The sequence below is a fragment of the Perognathus longimembris genome, chromosome 10 (assembly GCF_023159225.1).
Source record: "Perognathus longimembris pacificus isolate PPM17 chromosome 10, ASM2315922v1, whole genome shotgun sequence".
Classification (NCBI taxonomy): Eukaryota; Metazoa; Chordata; class Mammalia; order Rodentia; family Heteromyidae; genus Perognathus; species Perognathus longimembris.
Window position 1 is genome coordinate 8,294,623 of NC_063170.1, and position 24,320 is coordinate 8,318,942.

The 24,320-nt window shown below is 44.7% G+C and overlaps 1 protein-coding gene across 3 annotated transcripts in view; it reads left to right on the forward strand.

The window, feature by feature from the left end:
* The first annotated feature begins 3,189 nt into the window (after positions 1 to 3,189).
* Positions 3,190 to 24,320, forward strand: part of Rfwd3 (ring finger and WD repeat domain 3) — a 29,777-nt gene continuing 8,646 nt past the window's right edge. Inside the window, exons 1-9 of one of the 3 annotated variants that reach the window (XM_048355126.1) lie at positions 3,190 to 3,371; positions 5,403 to 5,823; positions 8,362 to 8,564; positions 10,649 to 10,719; positions 13,067 to 13,255; positions 13,333 to 13,424; positions 18,008 to 18,122; positions 19,822 to 20,050; positions 22,778 to 22,928. In XM_048355126.1, the coding sequence (XP_048211083.1) occupies positions 5,414 to 5,823; positions 8,362 to 8,564; positions 10,649 to 10,719; positions 13,067 to 13,255; positions 13,333 to 13,424; positions 18,008 to 18,122; positions 19,822 to 20,050; positions 22,778 to 22,928 (1,460 nt within the window). In that variant the 5' untranslated portion in view covers positions 3,190 to 3,371; positions 5,403 to 5,413. The remainder of the gene's footprint in view (positions 3,372 to 5,402; positions 5,824 to 8,361; positions 8,565 to 10,648; positions 10,720 to 13,066; positions 13,256 to 13,332; positions 13,425 to 18,007; positions 18,123 to 19,821; positions 20,051 to 22,777; positions 22,929 to 24,320) is intronic. The other 2 variants (XM_048355125.1, XM_048355127.1) reach the window with 2 other exon arrangements.

Genomic DNA, 24,320 nt, shown 5'->3' on the forward strand with positions numbered 1-24,320 from the left:
GTGCCATTTAGGTCTACTGTTCCTTTGGAAGCGGGAAGGATGAAGTTTGAACAGTTGTGTATATTTGTGGTTCAGAAATCCTAACATCTGGGCTGGGAATGTGGCTTAGTGGTAATAGTACTTGCCTAGAAAGTATGAAGCCCTGGGTTTGATTCCCCAGTACCAAATACATAGAAAAAGCCAGAAGTGGCACTGTGGCTCAAGTGGTAGAGTGCTAGCCTTGAGCAAAAAGAAGCCAAGGACAGTGCTCAGGCCCTGAGTTCAAGCCCCAGGACTGACAAAACCAAAACTCAAGTCTCCATCTCAATAAAAAAAAGTGGTGGGTGGACATGGTGGGCCATACCTGTCATCCTATCTACATCCAGTTGACTCAATCTCCAAAATAACCAGTAAAACGCCAGGATAAAGGTGTATCTCAAGTGGCAGAACATCAGCCAAGCAAGTATAGATCTTAATTCAAACCCCAATACTTGGGGGAAAATGAAATTTAAAAAAAAAAGCCACCAGGCATTGATGACTCAAATCTGTAATCGTAGCTACTAAGGAGGCTGAGTTCTAAGGATTGTGGTTCAAAGCCAGCTGGGGCTGGAAAGCCCATGAGATTCATATCTCCAATTAGCCAACAAAAAGCCAGATGTGGCACTGTGGCTCAAGAGGTAGAGCACTAGCCTGGAGCAAAAAGAGCTCAGAGGCAGCGCTCAGGCCCCAAGTTTAAGCAGCAGGACCCACACAAAAAAGAAAATCAAATTCTATGCTGAGTGTGGTATATTCAGAAGTGTACTAAATGTACAATGTGTATTCCAGTGGATGTGCCAGACCGGACATTGGAACAGAGGCAGGAATGAGGAGGGGCCTCTCAGTCATAGAGGCTGCTGTGACAACTGTCTCCCAGCCTGGTGTTCAACACCTGGTCTGGCCCCTGGGTGCCAAGAGTCCTCATACTTATCCTGCTGATGCCGCCGTGGTGTAGGCCCACATGGTGCCCAGCTGCTCCTAGAGGGACCAAGGTTAGAGTGGACTGCACACCAATGCCACAACATGTACTTCAATAAATGGACTCACTGGGGGTTGGGGAGGACTGGGGCAGCCTTCAAATCCCTAAAAATAATCTGAGTAACCATTATGTCATCTTTTTTTTCCCCCCTTGCTGGTACTGGCAGGTAGAGCCAGTGGACATCACAACCCTTCTGGCTCAGCAGCAACCATTTCTGTTGCAACCCTGTATATAGTGTTGCATGTAGTTTGGCAGCAGACAATGCCTGCCAGTATTACAGGTGTAATATTTACCTGTCTGTCTGTCTATCTATCTATCTATCTATCTGTCTATCACTGTTGTTTCATCCTGGGGCTTGAACTCTGGGCCTGGGCGCTGGGCCTGAGCTCTTGAGCTCCAAGCTAGCGCTACTCTACCACTTGAGCCACAGCGCCACTTCCGGTCTTCTCTTGGTTCACTGGAGATAAAGAGTCTCAAGGACTTTCCTACCCAGGCTGGTTTTGAACCGCGATCATCACATCTCGCCTCTTGAGTAGCCAGGATGACAGGCGCCAGCCACCTGCGACCCGGCTTTCTCGGTGAAGAGCTTTGTTGTTCACAGAAGGTAACAGGGCTTCAGTCTGGGTCTCGGTATGCAAATGAAGCATAGGGGGCTGTGGGCTTCAGGTGGGGTCTCGGTATGCAAATGAGGCACCGAAAAGCGGGCCAATCAGAGAAGAGTTGCTGAGTCATTGTGAGTCTGCAAATTTTGAGTTTAGTCTCAGACACCCCTCCCCCCACCTCCCCAAGGAAGAGAAGCTGGGGGCGGGGAGGGCGCGGAGGGAGGACGTTCTGTTCCCTGCTAGGCTCTGCGGCTGGGATTGTTGTTTTTTTTTTTTAAACAATCTTGCAGTTTCTTTCTTTTCTTTTTGGTGTGTGTTGGTGCGCCCTCGCCCGTGTGTACCCTTACTGGGACTTGAACTCAGGGCCTGGGCACTGTCCCTTAGCTTTGGTCAAGGCTGCTGCTCTCCACTTGTGGGTTGTTTGTTTTTGATGGTTAATGGTTGATAGCCTAATGGGCTTTCCTCCCCCAGGCTGACTTCTGACCTTCTTCCTTAGATCTCAGCCTCCCGAGCAGCTGGAATTACAGGTGTGAGCTCAAGATACATTTGAATTGCTGTGTGTGCGGGAATCATGGAGGCCGCCACTTGACACTCCACCAAGGGGGAATCTGAGTCCAGTTCCCACTAAATCCTTCCTTGCCATCTAAGGCTGGCAAAGCTGAGGATTTGGGGGTTCTCAAGAAGCCGCTTGTCCTGCTCCCTCACTCTTATCTCCAGGCTAGTCTTATCTAAGGATGATAAGCATACATATATATATATTTTTTCCCTCCATAATATAAGTTTGGTTTCTAAAAGAAAACTCCATTTTCCTCCCATTAGCTGTTTCTTTGGACAGAAAGATAAAGTATATGTTGATGGCCTTGATGCGAGAAGATTGCAGTCAATATTTGGGTTATCTATGAATTTCAATTCTGTTCTCCTCTGCTACCCATATCATTGACTATGAAAACTCGGTGAATAAAATTCTGGCAATGTGCGATCTGCCTGAAGTTTGTTTAACAATTTTATCCTGAAATGGACCCAGAGCTGGGCAGTAGTGGCTCATACCTGTAATCCTAGCTACTCAGGAGGCTGAGATCTGAGGATGACGGCTCAAAGCCAGCCCGGGCAGGAAACTCCGTGATACTCTTTATCTCTAATTAATCACAAAAAGTCAAAAGTGGAGGCCTGGCTCAAGTGATGGAGAGCCAGCCTTGGGGGGGTGGGGGAAAGCTCAAGGACAGTGTCGAGGCCCTATGTTCAAGCCCCAGAACCAACATACACACAGGAGAAAAAAAATGGACCGCGGGATCTTTTTCCCTCCATAAAGTTCGACTATTTTTTAAAAAAACAATTAAAAAAACACCCTTTGCGCGTCTGTTCCGGGGGTTGGGCGCGAGTGACAGACAGACAATTCTACCAATTGCCTGAGAGTACTTAGCATGTGTTCCCGCCCTTTAAGAAGAACTAGCCAATGAGAGCTCCGTTTTTATCTAGCGACGACCAGTAGAAGAAGGAGACAGATGATTGGTCGCTGGCTGGGGAGGCTGTCCAATAGGAGGTTACCGGGCCGCGTCGCGGGCAGGAAGCTTGAGCTGTTTGAGGGGAAGTTCCGGTCGGCGCCGCAGTCTGCCGAGGTAACCGTAAATGTCGGGAGCTCATGTGACGGGCTGCCACGGCTTTTCGGCCTCGGCAAAGCCGGCCGCTTGTTTCCGTCCAAACTTCGGGCCTCTAGTTTGGGCCTAACTTCACTAGACCACGGTCCCCGGTTGTGGAGCCTGGAGTCGCCGCATGAGGTGGGCCACTGGCGGGTTTGGAACTTGGCGGCCTGAGGAGATTCGAGCCTCTGGGCGGCCCGCGGGTCCAGGTTGAGGGGGTCTTGGACTCTCGCCTGGCCTCCGCGGTCGGGCCGGAGTGGGGCGAGATGGGGCGGGAGTGGGGAGCGAGGTAGGGCTGGGGGGTGGGGCGGGAGTGGGGAGTATGGTGGGGGTGGGGTGGGGTGGAGTGGGAGGGTAGTGGGAGTGAGGCGGGGGTAATGGGAGTGGAGTGGGGGGTAGGGATGGGGGATAATGGGGGTGAGGCGGGGGTAATGGGAGGGAGTGGAGGGGATGGAGGATAATGGGAGTGAGGTGGGAGTAATGGGGTGGAGGAGGGGATAGCGGGCGAGTTTGCGGCTTTTGGCGGCGTGGGGGGGCGGGGCTCGGCGTTCTCCCTGCCCCTCCCCCCCTCCGCCGGCTCCTAGTCTACTATAATTCCACGTTCAATGGAATAGAACTTTATTTTCTCTGGTACGCAGTGACGGAAGTGTCTTTATATTCCTCTTTTACGGGCAGACAAGTTAGGCTGTGCTCAGTCAAGCCACTTGAGGTCTTCTAGGTAGTAAATGACCGGAGCTGGGATCGGAGGGAATCCCAGCGGGTCTTGGGCACCAGGGGGGCGTGGTCTTCCTCGTTGGAGCAGCTGCACGCTTCCCGTGGCCTTTGTGGGCTTGCAACACTGTTGTACTCCCCTCCCTCACGCCCAAGCCAGTTGGAAAACTTCACTCCAGAATCGTGCTGTCACAGGACTATGGCGATTAAAACATTCAGTTTTTCTGTCATGCATTACGGCAGCCCTGTTGTTTTGTTCTTTTGGTGTATTATAAATGGGACGTTGCAGCCCAGAGAGCTTGAGTTTTGTGGCAGTTTTGTTACTATCTGAATTTGAACTCCGGGCCTCAGGCTTGCAATGGCTTGTTTGCTCACTGCTGGCAATCTACTACTTAAGTCGTGTCTCCAACCTTGCCTGTCTGTCTTTCTCTCCCCCCCCCCCCTTTTTTTCTTTGGGCCTGGGCATTGTGGCTGACCTTTTGTGCTCAAGAATTCGAGATAGTCCCACTTGCTTTCCTGCCCTTGCTGTCTTTGAATCACGGTCCTCAGCACCACATAAACAGAAAAGGCCAGAAGTGGCACTGTGGCTCAAGTGGTAGCGCGCTAGCCTTGAGCAAAAGAAGCCAGGGCCAGTGCTCAGACTCTGAGTCCCAGGGCTAGCTTTAAAAAAAAAAAAAAAAGCTTGTCCCAGGTAGCGAGACCTTTGTAATCCTAGCTATTCAGGAGGCTGAAACCTGAGTATGGTCCTTCAAAGCCAGCCCAGGCAGGAAATCCTGTGAGATTTATCTTGTTGTCCTCGTTTCCCCCCCCCCCCCCCAAAGAAAAAAAAACGCTGAAAGTAAGAGTTGTGGCTCAAGTGGTAGAGAGCTAACCTTTTTTTTTTTTTTTTTGCCAGTGCTGGGGCTTGAACTCAGGGCCTGAGCACTGTCCCTGGCTTCTTTTTTTTTTTGGCCAGTCCTGGGCCTTGGATTCAGGGCCTGAGCACTGTCCCTGGCTTCTTCCCGCTCAAGGCTAGCACTCTACCACTTGAGCCACAGCGCCGCTTCTGGCCGTTTTCTGTATATGTGGTCCTGGGGAATCGAACCTACAGCCTCGTGTATCCGAGGCAGGCACTCTTGCCACTAGGCTATATCCCCAGCCCCATGTCCCTGGCTTCTTTTTGCTCAAGGCTAGCACTCTGCCACTTGAGCCACAGCACCACTTCTGGCTGTTTTCTGAATATGTGGTGCTGGGGAATTGAACCAAGGGCTTCATGTATGAGAGCTAACTTTGAAGCAAACAAAGCTAAGGGTCAGCACTCAGACCAGGAGTTCAGGCTCCAGTACTAGCACAAAAACCCCACAAATCTTGAGAAGGGTGGAGGGGTTTATATTACTGAATAAAAAGTTACAAGTTTATTATGATTCCATTCTTAGCCAGTACCTGGCTTTTACTAATACTCTTTTTTTATAACTACAGTTCCCTCAGTAATGGCTCATGAAGCAATGGACTACGATCTACAGGACCAGTTAGGTGATCCTACCCAACCACCTGCTCCTGCTGTAGTGGTCAACAGTCAAGAGGGAGCAATGCTCCAGCCTACTCCACCAGCGTTTGTTGACTTGACTGCAGAAGCAGAGGGTGTGGAAAATAGCAATCCAGGAACTTCAGAGGAGCACAGGAACATTTCTGATGCTAACCACAGAACCCGAGCATCTTCATTGGCTTCAATGACCAACTTCATCACTGGGCTGCAGAGACTTCATGGCATGCTGGAATCCCTGAGACCTCTACCTTTAAATATAAACCACAGTGGAGGGCCAGTGAGAATAAGGAGGAGGAGAGAGTCTGCTTCACATAGAGCAAGAGGTGGAGCCTCTCAGAGAACAGGCAATGCTAGGTAAATGTTTTGTATAAGAATTCAATTGATGTCATTCTAGAAATAATGAGCCTTCGGCTCTGGTCCATACCCCCAGGGCTTCCAAGACTGGAATCATAGTAATAGGTGACTGAGTTAGAAATGATGGGCCTTGTTTCATTAAATATTTGAGGGGATAAGTTGCACTGATAGGTTTGAAAATTGGAAGCTTGTTTGTTAGAAGCAGCCTATAGATTTTGGTTCTTTTTAATATGCTAAGCATCTGACCTTGTACATGGTAAGCATATGCTATACCACTGAGCTATACCCAAGCCAAAATAATTTTCTTCTGTAGTGTGTGTCAATCAGTTCCAGTGCTAGGGCTTGAACTCAGGGCCTGGGTGCCCGTCCCTGCTCTTTTTTGCACCACTTAATGCCTTTTGTTGGGCTGATTGGGGTTTAAGAGTTTCACAGACTTTGCTGCCTGAGCTGGCTTAGAACTTACATCCTTAGATCTCAGCCTACTGAGTAGGTAGGATTACGAGTGTGAGCCACTGATGGACTGCCATAGTTTTTGTTTTGGATTTACTTCTTTAAGGGCTTAAGTGAATAACAAGTCTTGACAGTTATATGAAAAATATAATTACCTTGCCCTTTTTGTGTGTGTGAGGGCTTGGACTCAGGGCATTGAGCTCTTTCCTGCTCATGACTGTTACTGTACACTTCAGCTACATATCCACTTCCGGCTTTTTCTAGTTAATTAAGAGTCTCTTGTACTTGTCTATCAGGCTGGTTTCAAGCCTCAATCCTTAGATCTCGTCCTTCTATATGTAGGGCTATAGGCATGAGCCAGCAGTGTCCCAGCTGTGCCCTGTTTTTTAGGTAGAAAAACTTCCCTTACATTTGGCCTTTTAAATGTCATGATGTTGAGATAATTTGTTTATGAAGGAAATTTTGGCCCTCAAAGAATACATTGTGCAGAGACTTGTAGCTGGAGGGGTTCACTGGTAATTAACCTTGGATCTGAGTTGTGTCTACACAGGCAGACGGAGGAATCTTTAGTCATAACCATTTTTTTTTTTTTTTTGGCCAGTCCTGGGCCTTGGACTCAGGGCCTAAGCACTGTCCCTGGCTTCTTCCTGCTCAAGGCTAGCACTCTGCCACTTGAGCCACAGCGCCGCTTCTGGCCGTTTTCTGTATATGTGGTGCTGGGGAATCAAACCTAGGGCCTCAGGTATACCGAGGCAGGCACCCTTGCCACTAGGCTATATCCCCAGCCCTAGTCATAACCATTTTTTGAACAACACAATGAAAATATTGAGATGGTAATAAATGGTGTCCAGGTTATCTGTTAACCTATTGTATTACAAATGAAACTAGTAATTTGGGATTTATTTGCAATAATTGGAATTAGACTGCTTGAGTCTGGATTTTGCTGGTTGGTGTCTTAGCCTGCTGTTACTATGACTACAGGCTTGAGTTGCCAGTGTGCTTTAATTTTATTTTAAAGTGTCATTCCTTAGACTATGAAGGTGAAATAAGATGTCATGCAAGCTGTGCACAATAGTTTATACCTATTCTGGCTACCCATCAAGTAGTTGTTTTTTTAATTATTTGATACAGGATCTTGCTGCTTAACCTAAGCTGAGCTGAAACGTGTGGTGAGGTTGTGGGATGCACGAGCGTGCCTCTCTACTACCTTTTTTTTTTTTTTATGGTCATGGGGCTTCTCAGGGCCTGGGTGCTGTCCCTGAACATCTTTTTGCCCAAGAGTAGCACTGTACCATTGAGCCAAAGAGCATATCCAGTGTTTTCTGAATAGTTTATTGGAGGTAAGAGTCTCATGGACTTTCCTGTCTAGGCTAGCTTTGAGCCATGGTCCTCAGATCTCAGCTTCCTGCATCGCTAGGATTACAAGCGTGAGCCACCAGTGTTGAGCCACAGGGTGCAGCCACAGTGCTGCACCCAGCAGTAAAAGGAAAATACAAAATACAAGGTAAAACTGATGACTGAAGCCATATTTTGTATTCTTCAAAAGATCTTTGTTGGGGCGGGGAATATGGCCTAGTGGCAAGAGTGCTTGCCTCGTATACATGAGGCCCTGGGTTGGATTCCTCAGCACCACATATACAGAAAATGGCCAGAAGTGGCTCTGTGGCTCAAGTGGCAGAGTGCTAGCCTTGAGCAAAAAAGAAGCCAGGGACAGTGCTCAGGCCCTGAGTTCATGGCCTAGGACTGGCCAAAAAAAAAAAACCAAAAGATCTTTGTTTTGGGTAGCTGCAGTGGCAGAATCCTGTATGCCCACATCTGGGCAGTGACAACCCTTTCCAGCTTGCGAATATCATCAAGCAGAGAAGTTGTTGAATTATGTCCTTTAAAGATACAGATGTCCACAGACCAGTAGAATTCACTCTAAGCGGGGAGTAGCTATGTTTGAATAGAAAAGAATATCCAGGCTCACTGTGTTTGTTTGCCCAAGTCTTTCGATTCTCAAAGGCTGCATTTAATGGCTCGCCTTGGATTGAAATTATTAAACTTTCACTGTACTGTAATTTTGTTGCTGTCTTTTTGGCTGCATAGGTCAAGAGCACCACTGGATGCTTACTTTCAAGTCAGCAGGACCCAGCCTCAATTGCCAGCCACCCCTCCTGATTCAGAAACTAGAAATCCCGGATCTGAAGACACACATGTATCAGGTGGTTCTCATTCTGACAGTGAGAGCTCTGTAGAGAATGAAGAGGTGGCTGTTCAGGCAGAAGAACCTGGAGCTGTTATTCCAGAAGGTCAGTCAGTATTTTATGCAGGTTTGCATTCATATGACTAACATCTCTTAAGTTTTTAGAAGGCTGAAAACTGCATTTGTTTTGTTTTTTGCCAGTCCTGGGGCTTGAACTCAGGGCCTGAGCTCCGTCCTGGTTTCTTTTTGCTCAAGGCTAGCACTCCACCACATGAGTCACAGTGCCACCTCTGGCGTTTTTTATATATGTGCTGCTGAGGAATCGAACCCAAGGCTTCATGTATATAAGGCAAGCACTTTACCACTAGGCCATATTCCCAGCTCCTGAAAACTGCATTTGTACTGTGGTATTTTCCCTTTTTCTCCCAAATGCCATCACTTCCTGTGTTAGAATTCAGCTTTTTCACTGGTTGTCATGGTTCTGAGAAAATTTGATGAGTTATGTAGTTGTGTCCCAGTGAAGCACTTCCTATGTGATGCTATTTTACATTCTCTTTCCCTTTTTTTTAGAACATCTATAAAAGTAGAAGATTGTTCATCTAAAAGGTTTTGCAGCTGGGCATAGTGACAAATTTGTAATCCCAGCACTGGGAAAGTTAACCAGGAAGGTCGTGGGCTCAAGATCAGCTTGAGGGCTGGGAATATAGCCTAGTGGTAAAGTGCTCGACTCGTATACTTGAAGCCCTGGGTTTGATTCCTCAGCACCACATATATAGAAAAAGCCGGAAGTGGCACTGTGGCCCAAGTGGCAGAGTGCTAGCCTTGAGCAAAAGGAAGCCAGGGACAGTGCTCAGGCCCTGAGTTCAAGCCCCAGGACTGGCAACAAAAATAAAACCAAACAAAAAAAAGATCAGTTTGACATGTATAGTGGAAACCTGTTATCTCATAAAGAAAAAAGATATAAATCCAATACTTTAAGTTGTCACTTTTTTTTTTTTTTAAATGCCAGTCCTGGGGTTTGAACTCGGCCTATGTGCTGTCTGTCCATGAGATTCTTCTGCCCAAGACCAGCACTCTACCACTTGAGCCCCAGTTATGCTTTTGGCTTTTTTGGTAATTTTATGAAGATAAGATTCTCACAAGTTTATTATTTATTTACTTTTGCCAGTCCTGGGGCTTGGGACTGGCCTGAGCACTGTCCCTGGTTTCTTTTTGCTCAAAGCTAGAACTCTACCTCTATCCACAGCACCACGTCTGGCTTTTTCTGTATATTGGTGTTGAGGAATTGAACCCTAGGCCTTCATGCATGCTAGACAAGCACTGTACCACTAAGTGGCCACATTCCCAGCCCTTTCATGATTTTTCTCCCCTGACTGGCTTAAAACTAAGTAGCTAGGATAATAGGTATGAGCCACCTGCTTAAGATGTCACTTTCTAATCTTAGTATAATTTATGTAGATGGAACTTAGCAGTAGGTGGGCACAGACTCCTATAGTAGATGTCTTGATTTCATTAAAAACTTATTGATAAGCCTAATAAGCCAGCACTGGTGACTCAGGCCTATAATCCTAGCTACTCAGGAGGCTGAGATCTGAGGATCAAGGTTTAAAGCCAGCCTGGGCAGGAAAGTCCAAGAGACTCTTGAACTCAAATTAACCACCAGAAAAACAGAAGTGGCTCTGTGGCTAACGTGGTAAAGCACTAGCCTTGAGCTAAAGAGTTCAGGGACAGGGCCCAGGCCCAGAGTTCAAGCCCCACAACTGACCACCACCCCCACCACCCCAAAAATAAGCACTACTGATAACCAGATTATGGTCTTTCAGTATATAGAATTAGTTGAAGAGTCTTGTGGATTTGTCTCACTCTGGGTCCAAACAGTGATCCTCTGATTTCCTGAGTAGATAGGATTGTCAGCTTAAGCCATTGACCTGACAAATTCATTTTTTTTAATTGGGTGATAGGTACTTACATTATTATAACATTTTATCAATTTTAATATATGTTTGAGAATGTCCAAAAACAAGATAATAAATCACTGATATTATTTGGGGAAGTCTTCACTTTTATAGGTAAACTACCAGTTAGAAATGGAAACTATTGTGAGTTTGGTTCTCATCCTAACTTCTCATAGCTAACTCATCTTTTTCTGTGTATTACCTGCTTCACTCATTTCTGGCTACAACTTGTAAGAGCAAGGAAGAGTTACCTCAGCACAGGAAGAAGTGACATTAACCAGTGAAGGAGAGGCCCTCTCCAAACAGGTAATATGAACATGTTCACTCCACTTCGACCCCTTTGGGCACTACTGTAGTTTGAGCTCAGGCCCTTCTGTTTGTTAGGCACATGTTCTTTGCTTGAACATGCTTTTAGGTAGGGTCTCAAGCTATTGCCTGAGACTACCTTGGACCATAATCTTCTTACTTTTGCTTCCCATGACTTGTCTGTTGATATAGAGGGCTCCCTCACTTTTTGCCCAGACTAGTCTTGAGCCAGCATCCTTCTTCCCATCTTTGCCTTACCTCTACCCCAAGACGGCATTATAGATGTGAGCTTCTAAGTCTAGTTTGAACATTCATAAGTTATTTTTGTGCTAGTACTGGGGCTTAAACTCAGGCCTTGCATTCTCTCAGATTTTTGGCTGGTGTTCTACTACTTGACCACAGCTGTACTTCCAGCTCTTTGCTGCTGGCTCTTTGGAGATAAGAGTCTCAAAATCTTTTGTGCCTGGATTGGTTTCAAATGGCAGTATCAAATCTCAACCTCCTGAGTGGTTAGTACTCCAGATGTGAGCCACCCACTCCTGGCTTAAACTTTTTTTTTTTGGTGTGGGATGTGTGTGCTGGTCTTAGGTCTTATTAAACTTGGGGCCTGTGTGCTGTGCCTGAACTTTTGTCCTCAAGGCTAGTGCTCTTAATACTTGAGCCACGACTCTGCTTCTGGTTTTTTGCTGGTTTATTGGAGATAAAAGGTCTCATGGGCTTTCCTGGCTGAGCTGGCTTTGAACCATATCTTCAGATCTTAGCCTCTGAGTGGATTATAGGTATGAGCCACCAGTCCCTAGCTTTAACTTTTTTTTTTTTGGCCAGTCCTGGGCCATGAACTCAGTGCCTGAGCACTGTCCCTGGCTTCTTTTTTGCTCAAGGCTAGCACTCTGCCACTTGAGCCACAGCGCCACTTCTGGCCATTTTCTGTATATGTGGTGCTGAGGAATCGAACCCAGGGCCTCATGTATACGAGGCAAGCACTCTTGCCACTAGACCATATTCCCAGCCCTAGCTTTAACATTTTTAAGTAAAAGGTTTAGATTGTTTTTTAAGAGGCTGTAATTTAAAGTGCGAAAACTGGGCTTTGTAGAAAAGTAGTTCAGGGGTATCTGTTAATCATTTGTGACTACTTATTTTAGTGTGGTTTTGTTTTTTGTATATTTTTCCTATGGTTCCATGCAACCTAAATATTTCATTACTGAGATATAATGAACTTAATTTTCAATGGATGACCTGTTATTCCCTGCTGATTACTAGTGGCTGGGAATTTTAGATAGCTACTTTTTGGGGCTGGGAATATGGCCTAGTGGCAAGAGCGCTTGTCTCATATACATGAAGCCCTGGGTTCGATTCCCCAGCACCACATATATAGAAAATGGCCAGAAGTGGCACTGTGGCTCAAGTGGCAGAGTGCTAGCCTTGAGCAAAAAGAAGCCAGGGACAGTGCTCAGGCCCTGAGTCCAAGGTCCAGGACTGGCAAAAAAGAAAATAGCTACTTTTCTTTATTTGAATGAGGTGGGGGGAAATCCAAGAATCTTCTGCAATCAAAAATAGGTCAGAGGTCTGGGAATGTAGCTTAGCAGTAGATTGCTTGCCTGGCATGCACAAAGCCCTGGGTTCAATTCCTTAGCAGCACATAAACAGAAAAGGCCAGAAGTGGCATTGTGGCTCAAGAGGTAGAGTGCTAGCCTTGAGCAAAAAGAAGCCAGGGACAGTGCTCAGGCCATGAGTCCAAGCCCCAGGACTAGCAAAAAAAAAAAAAAGAAAAAAAGAAAGTAGGCCAGAAACTAGAAACTGGGCACCTATGGCTCACTCTATAATCCTAGCTAGGAGGCTGAGATTTGAGGATCTTGGTTCAAAGCCAGTCTGGGCAGGAAAGTCTTACCTCAAATAAACCACCTGAAAATGAGAAGCAGCACTGTGGCTCAAAGTAGTAGAACAGTAGCAAAAGCGCTCAAGGACAGCGCTCAAGTTCCATGACCACCACCAACAACAAAGTAGGCCAGACAAGGTGACTTAAGTCATTGGTAAGCTGTAGTGTTGCTGGGGTGTATGTAGCTCAGTGGTAGAAGGGACTCTTAGCTGATACATACCTCTAAGCTCAATCTCCTATATAAAAAACCAAGAGGGACAACCAGTTTCCAGTCCCACTTCCCAAACTCCTGAGTGGTCTTACTTTTGCTTTGTTAATTGATTATTTCGTGGCTTATATTTTTCCACACTTCAATTTCTGCAGCATTTCAATTTCACTCATATCATTTTTGTATACTGTTGTTAATTTATCTGTGTGGTACACCTCTGGCTTTGCATTTTCTCACTTTAGTGTATTTACATTTCCAACCAGCAGTCTCCTCAGAAGTCTGTGCCTCTGGGTGAGGAGGAGGAGGAAGATGAAGGGGACACTTGCACAATATGTTTGGAACAGTGGACCAATGCTGGGGACCACAGGCTCTCAGCATTACGTTGTGGGCACCTTTTTGGATATAGATGCATTTCTAAGTGGCTGAAAGGACAGACACGAAAATGCCCTCAGGTAAGAACTATAAGTAAGGACATATTGTAGAGTTAGAATTCGTAAAACCACATTAACTGTGTCACTTTGGACTCTAGTGCAACAAGAAAGCCAAGCACAGTGACATCGTTGTCCTTTATGCCCGAACCTTGAAAGCTCTGGATAACAGTGAAGAGGAGCGTATAAGGAGGTAGGTAGTAAGAATTCTTAGAGTTTCCTTTTGGTTCTTTGTTTGTTTTTGGGGTTTTTTTTGGCCAGTCCTGGGCCTTGGACTCAGGGCCTGAGCACTGTCCCTGGCTTCCTTTTGCTCAAGGCTAGCACACTGCCACTTGAGCCACAGCGCCACTTCTGGCCGTTTTCTGTATATGTGGTGCTGGGGAATCGAACCCAGGGCCTCATGTATACGAGGCAAGCTCTCTTGCCACTAGGCCATATCCCCAGCCCCCTCCTTTTGGTTCTTTGTAGACCCATCTGGAAAAGGAAGTGAGTTAATTTTCAGTGAAGCTTTACTTATCTGTGACTTGGGATCTCTGGGAATCATTACAGACAGCCTTGCATTCTAACATCTTTTTTTGTTTTGTTTAGTTTTTTGCCAGTCCTGGGGCTTGAACTCAGGGCCTGCGCACTGTCCCTAGCTGCTTTTTGCTCAAAGCTAGCACTCTGCCACTTGAGTCACAGTGCGACTTCTGGCTTTTTTTTTTCTATATATGTAGTGCTGAGGAATCGAACCCAGGGCTTCATGTATACGAGGCGAGCACTTTACCACTAGGGCATATTCCCAGCCCCAGTGAATCATCTTTTTTTTTTTGGCCAGTCCTGGGCCTTGGACTCAGGGCCTGAGCACTGTCCCTGGCTTCTTCCCGCTCAAGGCTAGCACTCTGCCACCTGAGCCACAGCGCCGCTTCTGGCCATTTTCTGTATATGTGGTGCTGGGGAATCGAACCTAGGGCCTCGTGTATCCGAGGCAGGCACTCTTGCCACTAGGCTATATCCCCAGCCCGTGAATCATCTTTTGAAAGGAGTCTGCATGGATTGCTGTTCATATAGCATTAAAAATGAAGATCTGGAGATGTATCTCAGCCCCTTATTGGGGGTACGTAGCAAGTGTGCAGTTCCTTCTCCAGTACTGAAAATTCTTTCTAAAGTAAGGATCAGTAGTGAACCTGAGGCAAGAGGATGGCAGTTTGAGACCGGCCTGGTTCATGTTATGGAGGCCCTATCTTTAAAAAAAAAAGAAGAAGAAAGAAAGAAACCCAGGGGGCTGGGGATATGGCCTAGGGGCAAGAGTGCTTGCCTCCTATACATGAGGCCATGGGTTCAATTCCCCAGCACCACATATACAGAAAACGGCCAGAAGTGGCGCTGTGGCTCAAGTGGCAGAGTGCTATCCTTGAGCAAAAAGAAGCCAGGGACAGTGCTCAGGCCCTGAGTCCAAGCCCCAGGACTGGCCAAAAAAAAAAAAGAAAGAAACCCAGGGACTAGGAATGTGGCTTAGTGGTAGAGTGCTTGCCTAGTATACATGAAGCCCTGGGTTTGATTGCTTGGTAACCACATAAACAGAAAGGGCTAGAAGTGGTGCTGTGGTTCACGTGGTAGAGTGCTAGCTTTGAGCAAAAGAAGCTCAAAGGACAGTGCTCAATCAAGCCCTGAGTTCAAGTCCCAGGACTGGCAGAAAAAAAACAGTGAAGGTTCACGGTTTATATCTGTATGATCCTACTCTGAAAGCTGATATCTAGAAGATTGTGGTTTGAATACAGTCTGGGCAAAAAAAGCCCACAAGACTCTTAACCTCCAAAATAACTTGCAAAAAGCAGGTTTGCAGATATGGCTCAAGTGTAAAGATTGCTAGCCAAGCAATCATGACAAGCAAGTATGAGGCCCTGAATTCTAGCAAAAAATAAAAAATCTAGCATATTAATGATTATCCTGTCCCTTACCCCACCCCCACATACATACAACAGTTATCTTCACAGATTTATAAGTAAAGAATAGATTTGCAGTGCGAAATACAAAATTAAAGCCCTGAATTGTTGCTAGTAAGTACTTAATAGGCTATAAGAACAGTAAAGATGGTAGTGCATTCCCATAATTCCAGTCCTTGGAGGCACAGACAAGATGATCAAAAGTTTGAAGGCAGCCTGGGCTGCAAAGTGAAGCCCTTTTTCCAAAACCAAATTGTGCCTTTACAGGCAAAATCAAGTTGGGGGTGTGGTTTAGTAGTAGCTTATTTGCCTGGTATGGTCAAGACCCTGAGTTTGTTTCACAGCTTTTCCAAAAGAATAAAAGAAAATCTATGCTTATGAATGGATAATTAAATTTAAAACCCATCCGGGCTGGGGATATGGCCTAGTGGCAAGAGTGCCTGCCTCGGATACACGAGGCCCTAGGTTCGATTCCCCAGCACCACATATACAGAAAACTGCCAGAAGCGGTGCTGTGGCTCAAGCGGCAGAGTGCTAGCCTTGAGCGAGAAGAAGCCAGGGACAGTGCTCAGGCCCTGAGTCCAAGGCCCAGAACTGGCAAAAAAATTAAAACCCATTCATCGATCGACACACTAATCTCCTTAGGAAATGTGAAAAGTTTCAAAATGGTAATAGAAACTAAAAATCTTTGCCTAACATTGCGCCATATTGCCTTAAGCTTATTTTAAAATCTAAAATCAATGGGGGTAAGGAGATGTGTATAGTCCCAGCTAACTGGAAAGGGGAGAGGAAGAAAGGAAATCATAGATAGATAGAAACTTTATTTCATCTTTCTCCATAAATAACCTCTTTTATAAATCAGTGTTCATTACTTCCAAAAGAATATATTTTAGAAAGCTTTTGTATTTTGCTCACTTGTGAAGGAACTGTTTTGTTACTTTCTTTTTCTGACTACTATTCCAATATCCCAGCTTAAAATTTGCTATAACTTTTTTTTGGTCTTTTTTGGTACTGGGGATGGAACCTAGGACGTTGTACTTGCTAGGCAAGTGCTTTGCCACTGAGCTACATCCCAGCCCGCTATAACATTTTTTTGGCCAATCCTAGGCCTTGAATTCAGGGCCTGAGCACTGTCCCTGGCTGCTTTTTGCTTAAGGCTAGCACTCTGCCACTTGAGCCACAGCTCCACTTCTGGCCGTTTTCTATATATGTGGTGCTGAGGAATTGAACCCAGGGCTTCATGTATACGAAGCAAGCACTCTTGCCACCAGGCTATATTCCCAGCCCCTGCTATAACTTTTTAAGAAGAAAATTTGAGATGGAGGGTCTCATGTTGTCCAGGCCAGTCTTAAGTTTCTGTGCTCAGACTCCTCCCCTTCCTTAGTATCCTGAGTTGCTAGGATTCTAGGCATGTACCACCGTAGGCATCACATTTACTTTTTTGGTGTTGTATTCATCGATCTTGAACTATTTAGTAGCAATTGGTTCTTTTGAATTTTCCGTGAAAATAAGGACAGCTTTATTTCTTTCCAATTTTCATGTCATTTTTCTCTCCAATTTCATTTGTTTTAAACTTTGCTCTTGTTGGTGCATTTCATAATTTTGAGGCTATTTTTAGGCATATGAAAATCAGTGCTTATTCTGCTGAATAGGTCTTTTTTTATTATACTTATACATTGTTCCCCCTCAGGCTTGCCCATGCTTCTCTTTCTTTAAGTGGAACAGGAGTTTGAACTCAATTGTTAGGCAGGCGCCCGGCCTCTAGAGCATCACCCTTAATCCTCTAGTTAAAACCTAACCTTTGCTTAGTACCTTTTTTTTTTTTTGCCAGACCTGGAAAAAATAAGGTACTGGGCTGGGAATATGGCCTAGTGGCAAGAGTGCTTGCCTCATATACATGAAGCCCTGGGTTCGATTCCCCAGCACCACATATACAGAAAATGGCCAGAAGCGGCGCTGTGGCTCAGGTGGCAGAGTGCTAGCCTTGAGCGGGAAGAAGCCAGGGACAGTGCTCAGGCCCTGAGTCCAAGGCCCAGGACTGGCCAAAAAAAAAAAATGAGAATTTCCTGAACAACCAACGTACCCTACTCCACTGTATAATCTCTTGTGTGCTAGTAGAAACTAGAGTTTGTCCTCAGAATCGCATGCCTGGCTTTTTAGCTCCCAGCTCTACCACTTGAGCCACACCTCCAGTCTGGCTCTTTGCTACTTAATTGAGGATAAGAATTTCACAGATTTGTCTACATGGGCTGGCTTTAAACCTCAATCCTCAGATCTTAGTGGTCCTTAATTACTAAGATTTACAGGGGTGCGCTCCTGCCATTTGGCTTCCATTCATTTATTTTTGGGCTGATATCAGGATCTTAACTTAGGGCCTCCAACTCCTGCTTGACTTTTCTTGCCCATGACTGGCACTCTTATCACTTGAGCCATATTTCTAGTCTAGCCTTTTTTGCTGGTTAATCAGAGACTTGGAGACTTTTGTGCTTGGGTATCCAGGAGGTCTCAGTCTCTAGCTCATCTTGGACTTTTATCATGTAAACTTAATCCTTTATAATTTGCCTTAGCCGAAGGAGTGAGTTGGCTCTGTTCTATTATTTTGCCTATGTAGAAGTCATATTCCTGGCCATCCCTATTGGCTTTAACACCAAAATCCAAGTAGACTGAGTTTAGTGCTACTTGATATCTCTCCTGTACTTCTAGGTTAGTTTTTTTCTCTTTACATTTTAGCCGCTTGTATGGCATTTACAGTAATATATGTGTGTTATAGTATGGAATTACTATGCTATCTTGATGCAGTCTGTTATAGGCTTCCTAATCTGCACCTGTTGCTGACTTTTTTCCCTTCTAGTGACTTACTGAAGGAACAAACACTCAGAAAGAAGGCAGAGTTAGAATCTGCACAGTGTCGCCTGCAACTTCAGGTCCTCACTGATGAATGCACTAAACTTCATGATCGTGTCCAGGTGAGTTTGTTTTTAAAGATAAAGGAAATTAAGAGAAACTTAAATTGATTACTTAAGCTCATCACACAATACAAGAAAAGCTTATCAAGCTTTTTTTTTGTCTTAATGTTTAACAATGACCTGTGAATTTTTTTAAATAAACATAATGGGGCTGGGAATATGGCCTAGTGGCAAGAGTGCTTGCCTCCTACACATGAAGCTCTCGGTTTGATTCCCCAGCACCACATATATGGAAAACGGCCAGAAGGGGCACTGTGGCTCAGGTGGCAGAGTGCTAGCCTTGAGCGGGAAGAAGCCAGGGACAGTGCTCAGGCCCTGAGTCCAAGGCCCAGGACTGGCCAAAAAAAAAAAAAGTAAACATAATTGCTTGTGCAGTGTGTCTCATTATCACAACTACTTTGGGTGCAGATATTAGGAGAACAGAGGTTCTAGATAGCTTGGGTAAAAAGTTGGCAAGAGGGGCTGGGAATATGGCCTACTGGCAAGAGCGCTTGCCTTGTATACATGAAGCCCTGGGTTCGATTCCCCAGCACCACATATATAGAAAATGGCCAGAAGTGGTGCTGTGGCTCAAGTAGCAGAGTGCTAGCCTTGAGCAAAAAGAAGTCAGGGACAGTGCTCAGGCCCTGAATCCAAGGCCCAGAACTGGCAAAAAAAAAAAAAAAAAAAAAAGTACTAGAAGAGTTTGATTGCTACAAAAGCAAAAAGAGAAAGAATAAATAAAAACTTAAGATACCATCTTACTACTGAACGTGGTAACATGGTTTGTCATTCTGGCTACAGGAGAAGGCTAAATAAGATTGCAGATAAGGTTTGCCTATACAAAAAGGGTGAGACTTTATCCCAAGTCAAAAAGGACTGAGGGTATGGCTCAAGTGGCAAGAGCACCTGTCCATCTAGCAAGCATAAGTTTCCAAATTCAAACCCTAGTACCACAGTAAATATGATCAACATTTTCTTTTTCCCTTTTTTTTTTTTTTTTGGTAGGTTCTGGGGCTTGAACTCAGGGCCTGAGTGCTGTCCCTGAGCTTTTTTTTTCGCTCAAGGCTAACACTCTACCACTTTGAGCCACAGTGCCACCTCTGGCTTACTATTCTGCCTGAGCTAGTTTTAAACCAAAGTTCTTAGATCTCAGCCTCCTGATTAGCCAGGATTATAGGCATAAGCCACCATTGTCAGGCAAGATCAACATTTTTCTTGATGATTAAGGTATTTGTGTGAAACATACTTTGTTTTGTGCTGATACTGGGACTCCCAACTCTAGACTTAGCTTTTTTGCTCAAGGCAGGTACTCATCACTTAGGCTTAACTCCAATTCTAACTTTTTGATGGTTAGAGAAGAGTTTCATGGACTTTCTGCCCAGGATGGCTTTGAACCATGATCTTCAGATCTTAGCCTCATGAATAGTTAGGATTACAGCATGAGCCACTAATGCCTGTCCTTGAAATACACTTTATAAATAGCTTTCTGCAAAAACTTCTTGAATGATTTACCTTCCTGAAATATACCAGTAAAATTAGGACATTCAGTCTTGATATTTGATATGTGTTCTCCCTCTGTTACTTATTAAAAGTACTGTAAATTCAGTTCGCTAGTGGTCATAGTATCATTTGCATATATAGTGGACTAGAAATGGTTTATCAGAGCAAGAAATTATACTTGAAAAAACTTTGCATTCACAAAATCTTTCATTTTCAGGACTTGCAAAAACTTATTGTATGGCACCGGGACCAGATTTTACGGCACCCTGGGTGCTCCCAAGCTGCTCTCCAGACCTGCCCGGTTTTCAACCAGAAACAGCATAAATACCACTTTCAAAAGAGCTTTACAGTGTCTCAGACAGGAAATTGCCGAATCATGGCATACTCTGATGCTATGAGCTGCTTGGTGATCTCACAGCCTTCTCCTCAGGCTGCCTTCCTTCCAGGTAAACAATCCAAACCTTAACTTCACATCCATCACTGGATTCTGTTTCTTTTCTCTCTCTCTTTTTTTTTTTTTTTTGCCAGTCCTGGGCCTTGGACTCAGAGCCTAAGCATTGTCCCTGGCTTCCTTTTTCTCAAGGCTAGCACTCTGCCACTTGAGCCACAGCGCCACTTCTGGCCATTTTCTATATATGTGGTGCTGAGGAATCGAACCCAGGGCTTCATGTATACGAGGCAAGTACTCTTACCACTAGGCCATATCCCCAGCCCTCTCTTGTTTAATAACCTAGGATTCAATAGTTGATGAAGTTGGGCACTGATGGCTCAGGCCTGTTATCCTAGCTACTCAGGAGACTGAAATCTAAGGATTATGGTTTGAAGCCACCCTGGGTAGAAAAGTCCCTAAGACCCTTATCTTCAGTTAACTAGTAGCCAAAAGCCAGATCATGTGTGGCTCAAGTGGGAGAATGCCACTTCTGTGCAGAAAAAAGGCAAGTGGGAATGTGAGGCCCTGAGTTCAAATACCAGTATTGGCACCTACTTAAGAGGCTAAGATCTGAGGATCAAAGCCAACCCAGGCAGAAAAGTTTATGAGACTCTTATCTCCAAAAAACTACTCAGGAAAAGCCGGAAGTAGCACTGTGGCTCAAGTGGTAGAGCACTCTCCTGGAGCACAAAGAGGCTCAAGGGACAGTGCCCAGCCCCTGTCTTCATTCTTTATTGTTTTTATGTCCTTGCTTCATTTATGTGTGTACACAGACTGTTACTAAAGTTTGAACTCGGGGCCTCCTGCTCTTTTTTTGTTTGTTTGTTTTTGTTTTTGTTTTATTAATTGAACACTTTTTTTTTTTTTTTTTTTTTTTGGCCAGTCATGGGCCTTGGACTCAGAGCCTGAGCACTGTCCCTGGCTTCTTCCCGCTCAAGGCTAGCACTCTGCCACTTGAGCCACAGCGCCGCTTCTGGCAGTTTTCTGTATATGTGGTGCTGGGGAATCGAACCTAGGGCCTCATGTATATGAGGCAGGCACTCTTGCCACTAGGCTATATCCCCAGCCCGTGAACACAAATTTTTTTACAAGGTGTTGTGCCATAAGGGTACAGTTACATAGTAGGGCAGTGTATACATTTCTTGTGATATCTTATGTCCTGTTTTTCTATCCCTTCTCTAGGTCAGGTAGACATACAATATACAATGTATCAAGAACATATACAGTATTCACAGACTTGGTCTCTACTGTCTCTCCCGTCTCCCTTTGTTAACAGTCATATATCAGGGAGATCATGCCCCTTTGTTTTCTGTGTTCTAGGCTTGTCTCGCTCAACATTATTTTTTCGAGTTCTGACCATTTCCCTGCGAATAACAATATTTCACCATTCCTAATCGCTATGTAGTATTCCATTGTGTATAAGTACCATATTTTTTGGATCCATTCGTCTGTGGAGGGGCATCTGGGTTGTTTCCATATTTTGGCTATTGTGAATTGTGCCGTGATAAACATGGAAGTACAGATGTCTTTTTGATAATCTTGGGTTTCGCTGTTTGGGATAGATGCCTAGGAGTGGTATGGCTGGGTCATAGGGTAGGTCTATATTGAGCTTTTTGAGAAACCTCCATACTGATCTCCAAGGTGGTTGTACTAATTTGCATTCCCACCAACAATGGAGATGGGTTCCTCTTTCCCCACAGCCCCTCCAGCATTTGTTGTTTCCTGAGTTCAGAGTATAGGCCATTCTAACTGGGGTGAGGTGGTATCTCAGGGTTGTTTTTATTTGCATTTCCTTTACTACCAGGGATGTTGAGCATTTCCTCATGTGTTTCTTTGCCATTTTTATATCTTCTCTTGTGAAGTCTCTCTTTAGTTCTTTTGCCCATTTCCTAATAGGTTTATTGGGCTTGGAGGGGCTTAGTTTTTTGAGTTCTCTGTAGATGACAGATATCAGGCCTTTGTCTGTTGCTGTGCTGGTAAATATCCTTTCCCGTATGGTTGGCTGTCTTTCTATTTTGGTGGCTATGTCCTTAGCTGTGCAGAAACTTTTTAATTTGTAGTAGTCCCATTTGTTGAGTCTTTCCCCTATTTGTTGTGCCCCTGGGACTTTATTCAGGAAGTTCCTTCCTGCGCCTATAAGTTCTAGCGTCTTTCCTACTCTGTCCTTCAGTAGTTTCAAGGATTCAGATCTGATATTGAGGTCCTTGATCCATTTTGAGTTGATCTTGGTGCATGGTGATAGGCTTGGGTCTACTTTGAGTTTTCTTCATATGGCTGCCCAGTTCTCCCAGCACCAGTAGTTGATTTTTTTTTTCTTTTTGGCCAGTCCTGGGCCTTGAACTCAGGGCCTGAGCACTGTCCCTGGCTTCCTTTTGCTCAAGTCTAGCACTCTGCCACTTGAGCTACAGCGCCACTTCTGGCCGTTTTCTGTATATGTGGTGCTGGGGAATTGAACCCAGGGCCTCATGTATACGAGGCAAGCTCTCTTGCCACTAGGCCATATCCCCAGCCCTCTTGATATTTTTATTCAGTTAATGTTAAACTTGTTTTTGTTTGAAGGGGGTTGATTTTGTTTGGGGGGCTGTAACTTATAACACTAGGGGATTCTTTCAAGATGTGTTGTGCTCAAACTGGAATATTGAATTGAAATCTCATTGTATAACAATTTAAAGATACAGAATACACTTTCTAAGTAATTTGCTTTTGCATGCAATTGAAAGTTACTGTAACTTTTCTTTGGTAGGCTTTGGTATAAAGATGTTGAGTACTGCCAATATGAAAAGCAGTCAGTACATTCCGATGCATAGCAAACAGATCCGTGGACTGGCCTTCAACAAGCAGTCTAGAGGTTTACTGCTTTCTGCTTCACTAGATAACACTATTAAACTTACCAGGTAAGTGAGGGAAGAGAAAATGGGGCCTCAACCCCACTTTTTATTGAACTAGTATCCATATTGAAGGTGCTATTAGCTTCCTCTAATTGATCTGAGGCATCTTACATTTCTTTTAAAAGCGGACATAACAGGTTACTAAGAATAGATAGTATTCTTTTTTAAATCATATTTTTACAAAATGTGTGTTAAACTGTTCATATGAGAGTAATATTTGAGAGATTTTTTTAGAATGACAATATGGAGGAATCCTTGGTACCTTGAATCAGAGTTACTATAATAGCTTAGGACTGCATATTCCTGGTCTATTACCTGGATAATTCTGCCTAACAAAGATGGTTATTGGGCATTGTTCTCCTTTGTTGACATGATGGCATTTTTATATTTTATATGCTTTTAGTACTGTGAATCATATCTGGACTGTGCCTTTGTTAGAAAGTAGTTTTAAGGGTGCTGGTGGCTCATACCATCAATCTTAGCTTACTATGGAGGCTGAGATCCAATCCTGTGATGTGAATCCAGCCTGGGTTGGCCCAGGAATCTCTTTTTAAAATCTCCAACTAACTACCAAAAAATCCAGAAGTGGAGCAGTGGCTCAAGTGGTAGAGCACTATTGAGCACAAAGCTCAGGGACAGCACCCCAGCCTAAAGTTCAAGCCCCCAAACTAGCACCCAAAAAAAAAAGAGAGAGAGAGAGAAGAAAAAAGCCGGGTGCTGGTGGCTCATGCTAATAAACTCTACCTACTCAAGAGGCTGAGATCAAGGTTTGAAGCAAGTTCCAGGACTGGTACAGAGAGGAAGAAGATAGCAATTCTTGTCTGATCATTGCCTTCCTATTTTATCTGCTAATTATGAGGGACGGTAATATCAGGCCCAATGAGCCCTTTTGGCATTTTTTGTGCTAGTACTGGGACTTTTAACTCAGGGCCTCACATTCTTGTTCAGCTTTTTTGCTTGCAACAGACACTTTTTTTCTAGAACCACACCTCCAGTCTGGTTTTGCTTGTTTCAACGTACTTTGCTGCCTGAGCTGGCTTCAAACCAAGATCCTGAGGTGAGATCTTGAGCCTCCTGAGTTGCTAGGATTATACCCATTAGCCACTGACCAGCATTGGTGGGGGAGCTCAGAGCTTGGCTTATTAAACATATTTTATTGAGTCACCAGCCATTATTTGCTTTAGCTGTTTTTCATGTAGATCCCCAGTTTTAATTGGGATCTGTCCTTGACTACAATCCTTCCACCTATAACCTGACATCACAAACTTACAATACCATATCCATCTCACTAATTTGTTGTCATGCTAGGCTCAAGATGTGGTCTTCTCAATCTTTATCTCCCTTGTAGTTAGGATTACAGGTATGTACCACCACTTCTAGTCCTTTTGACTTCTTTTT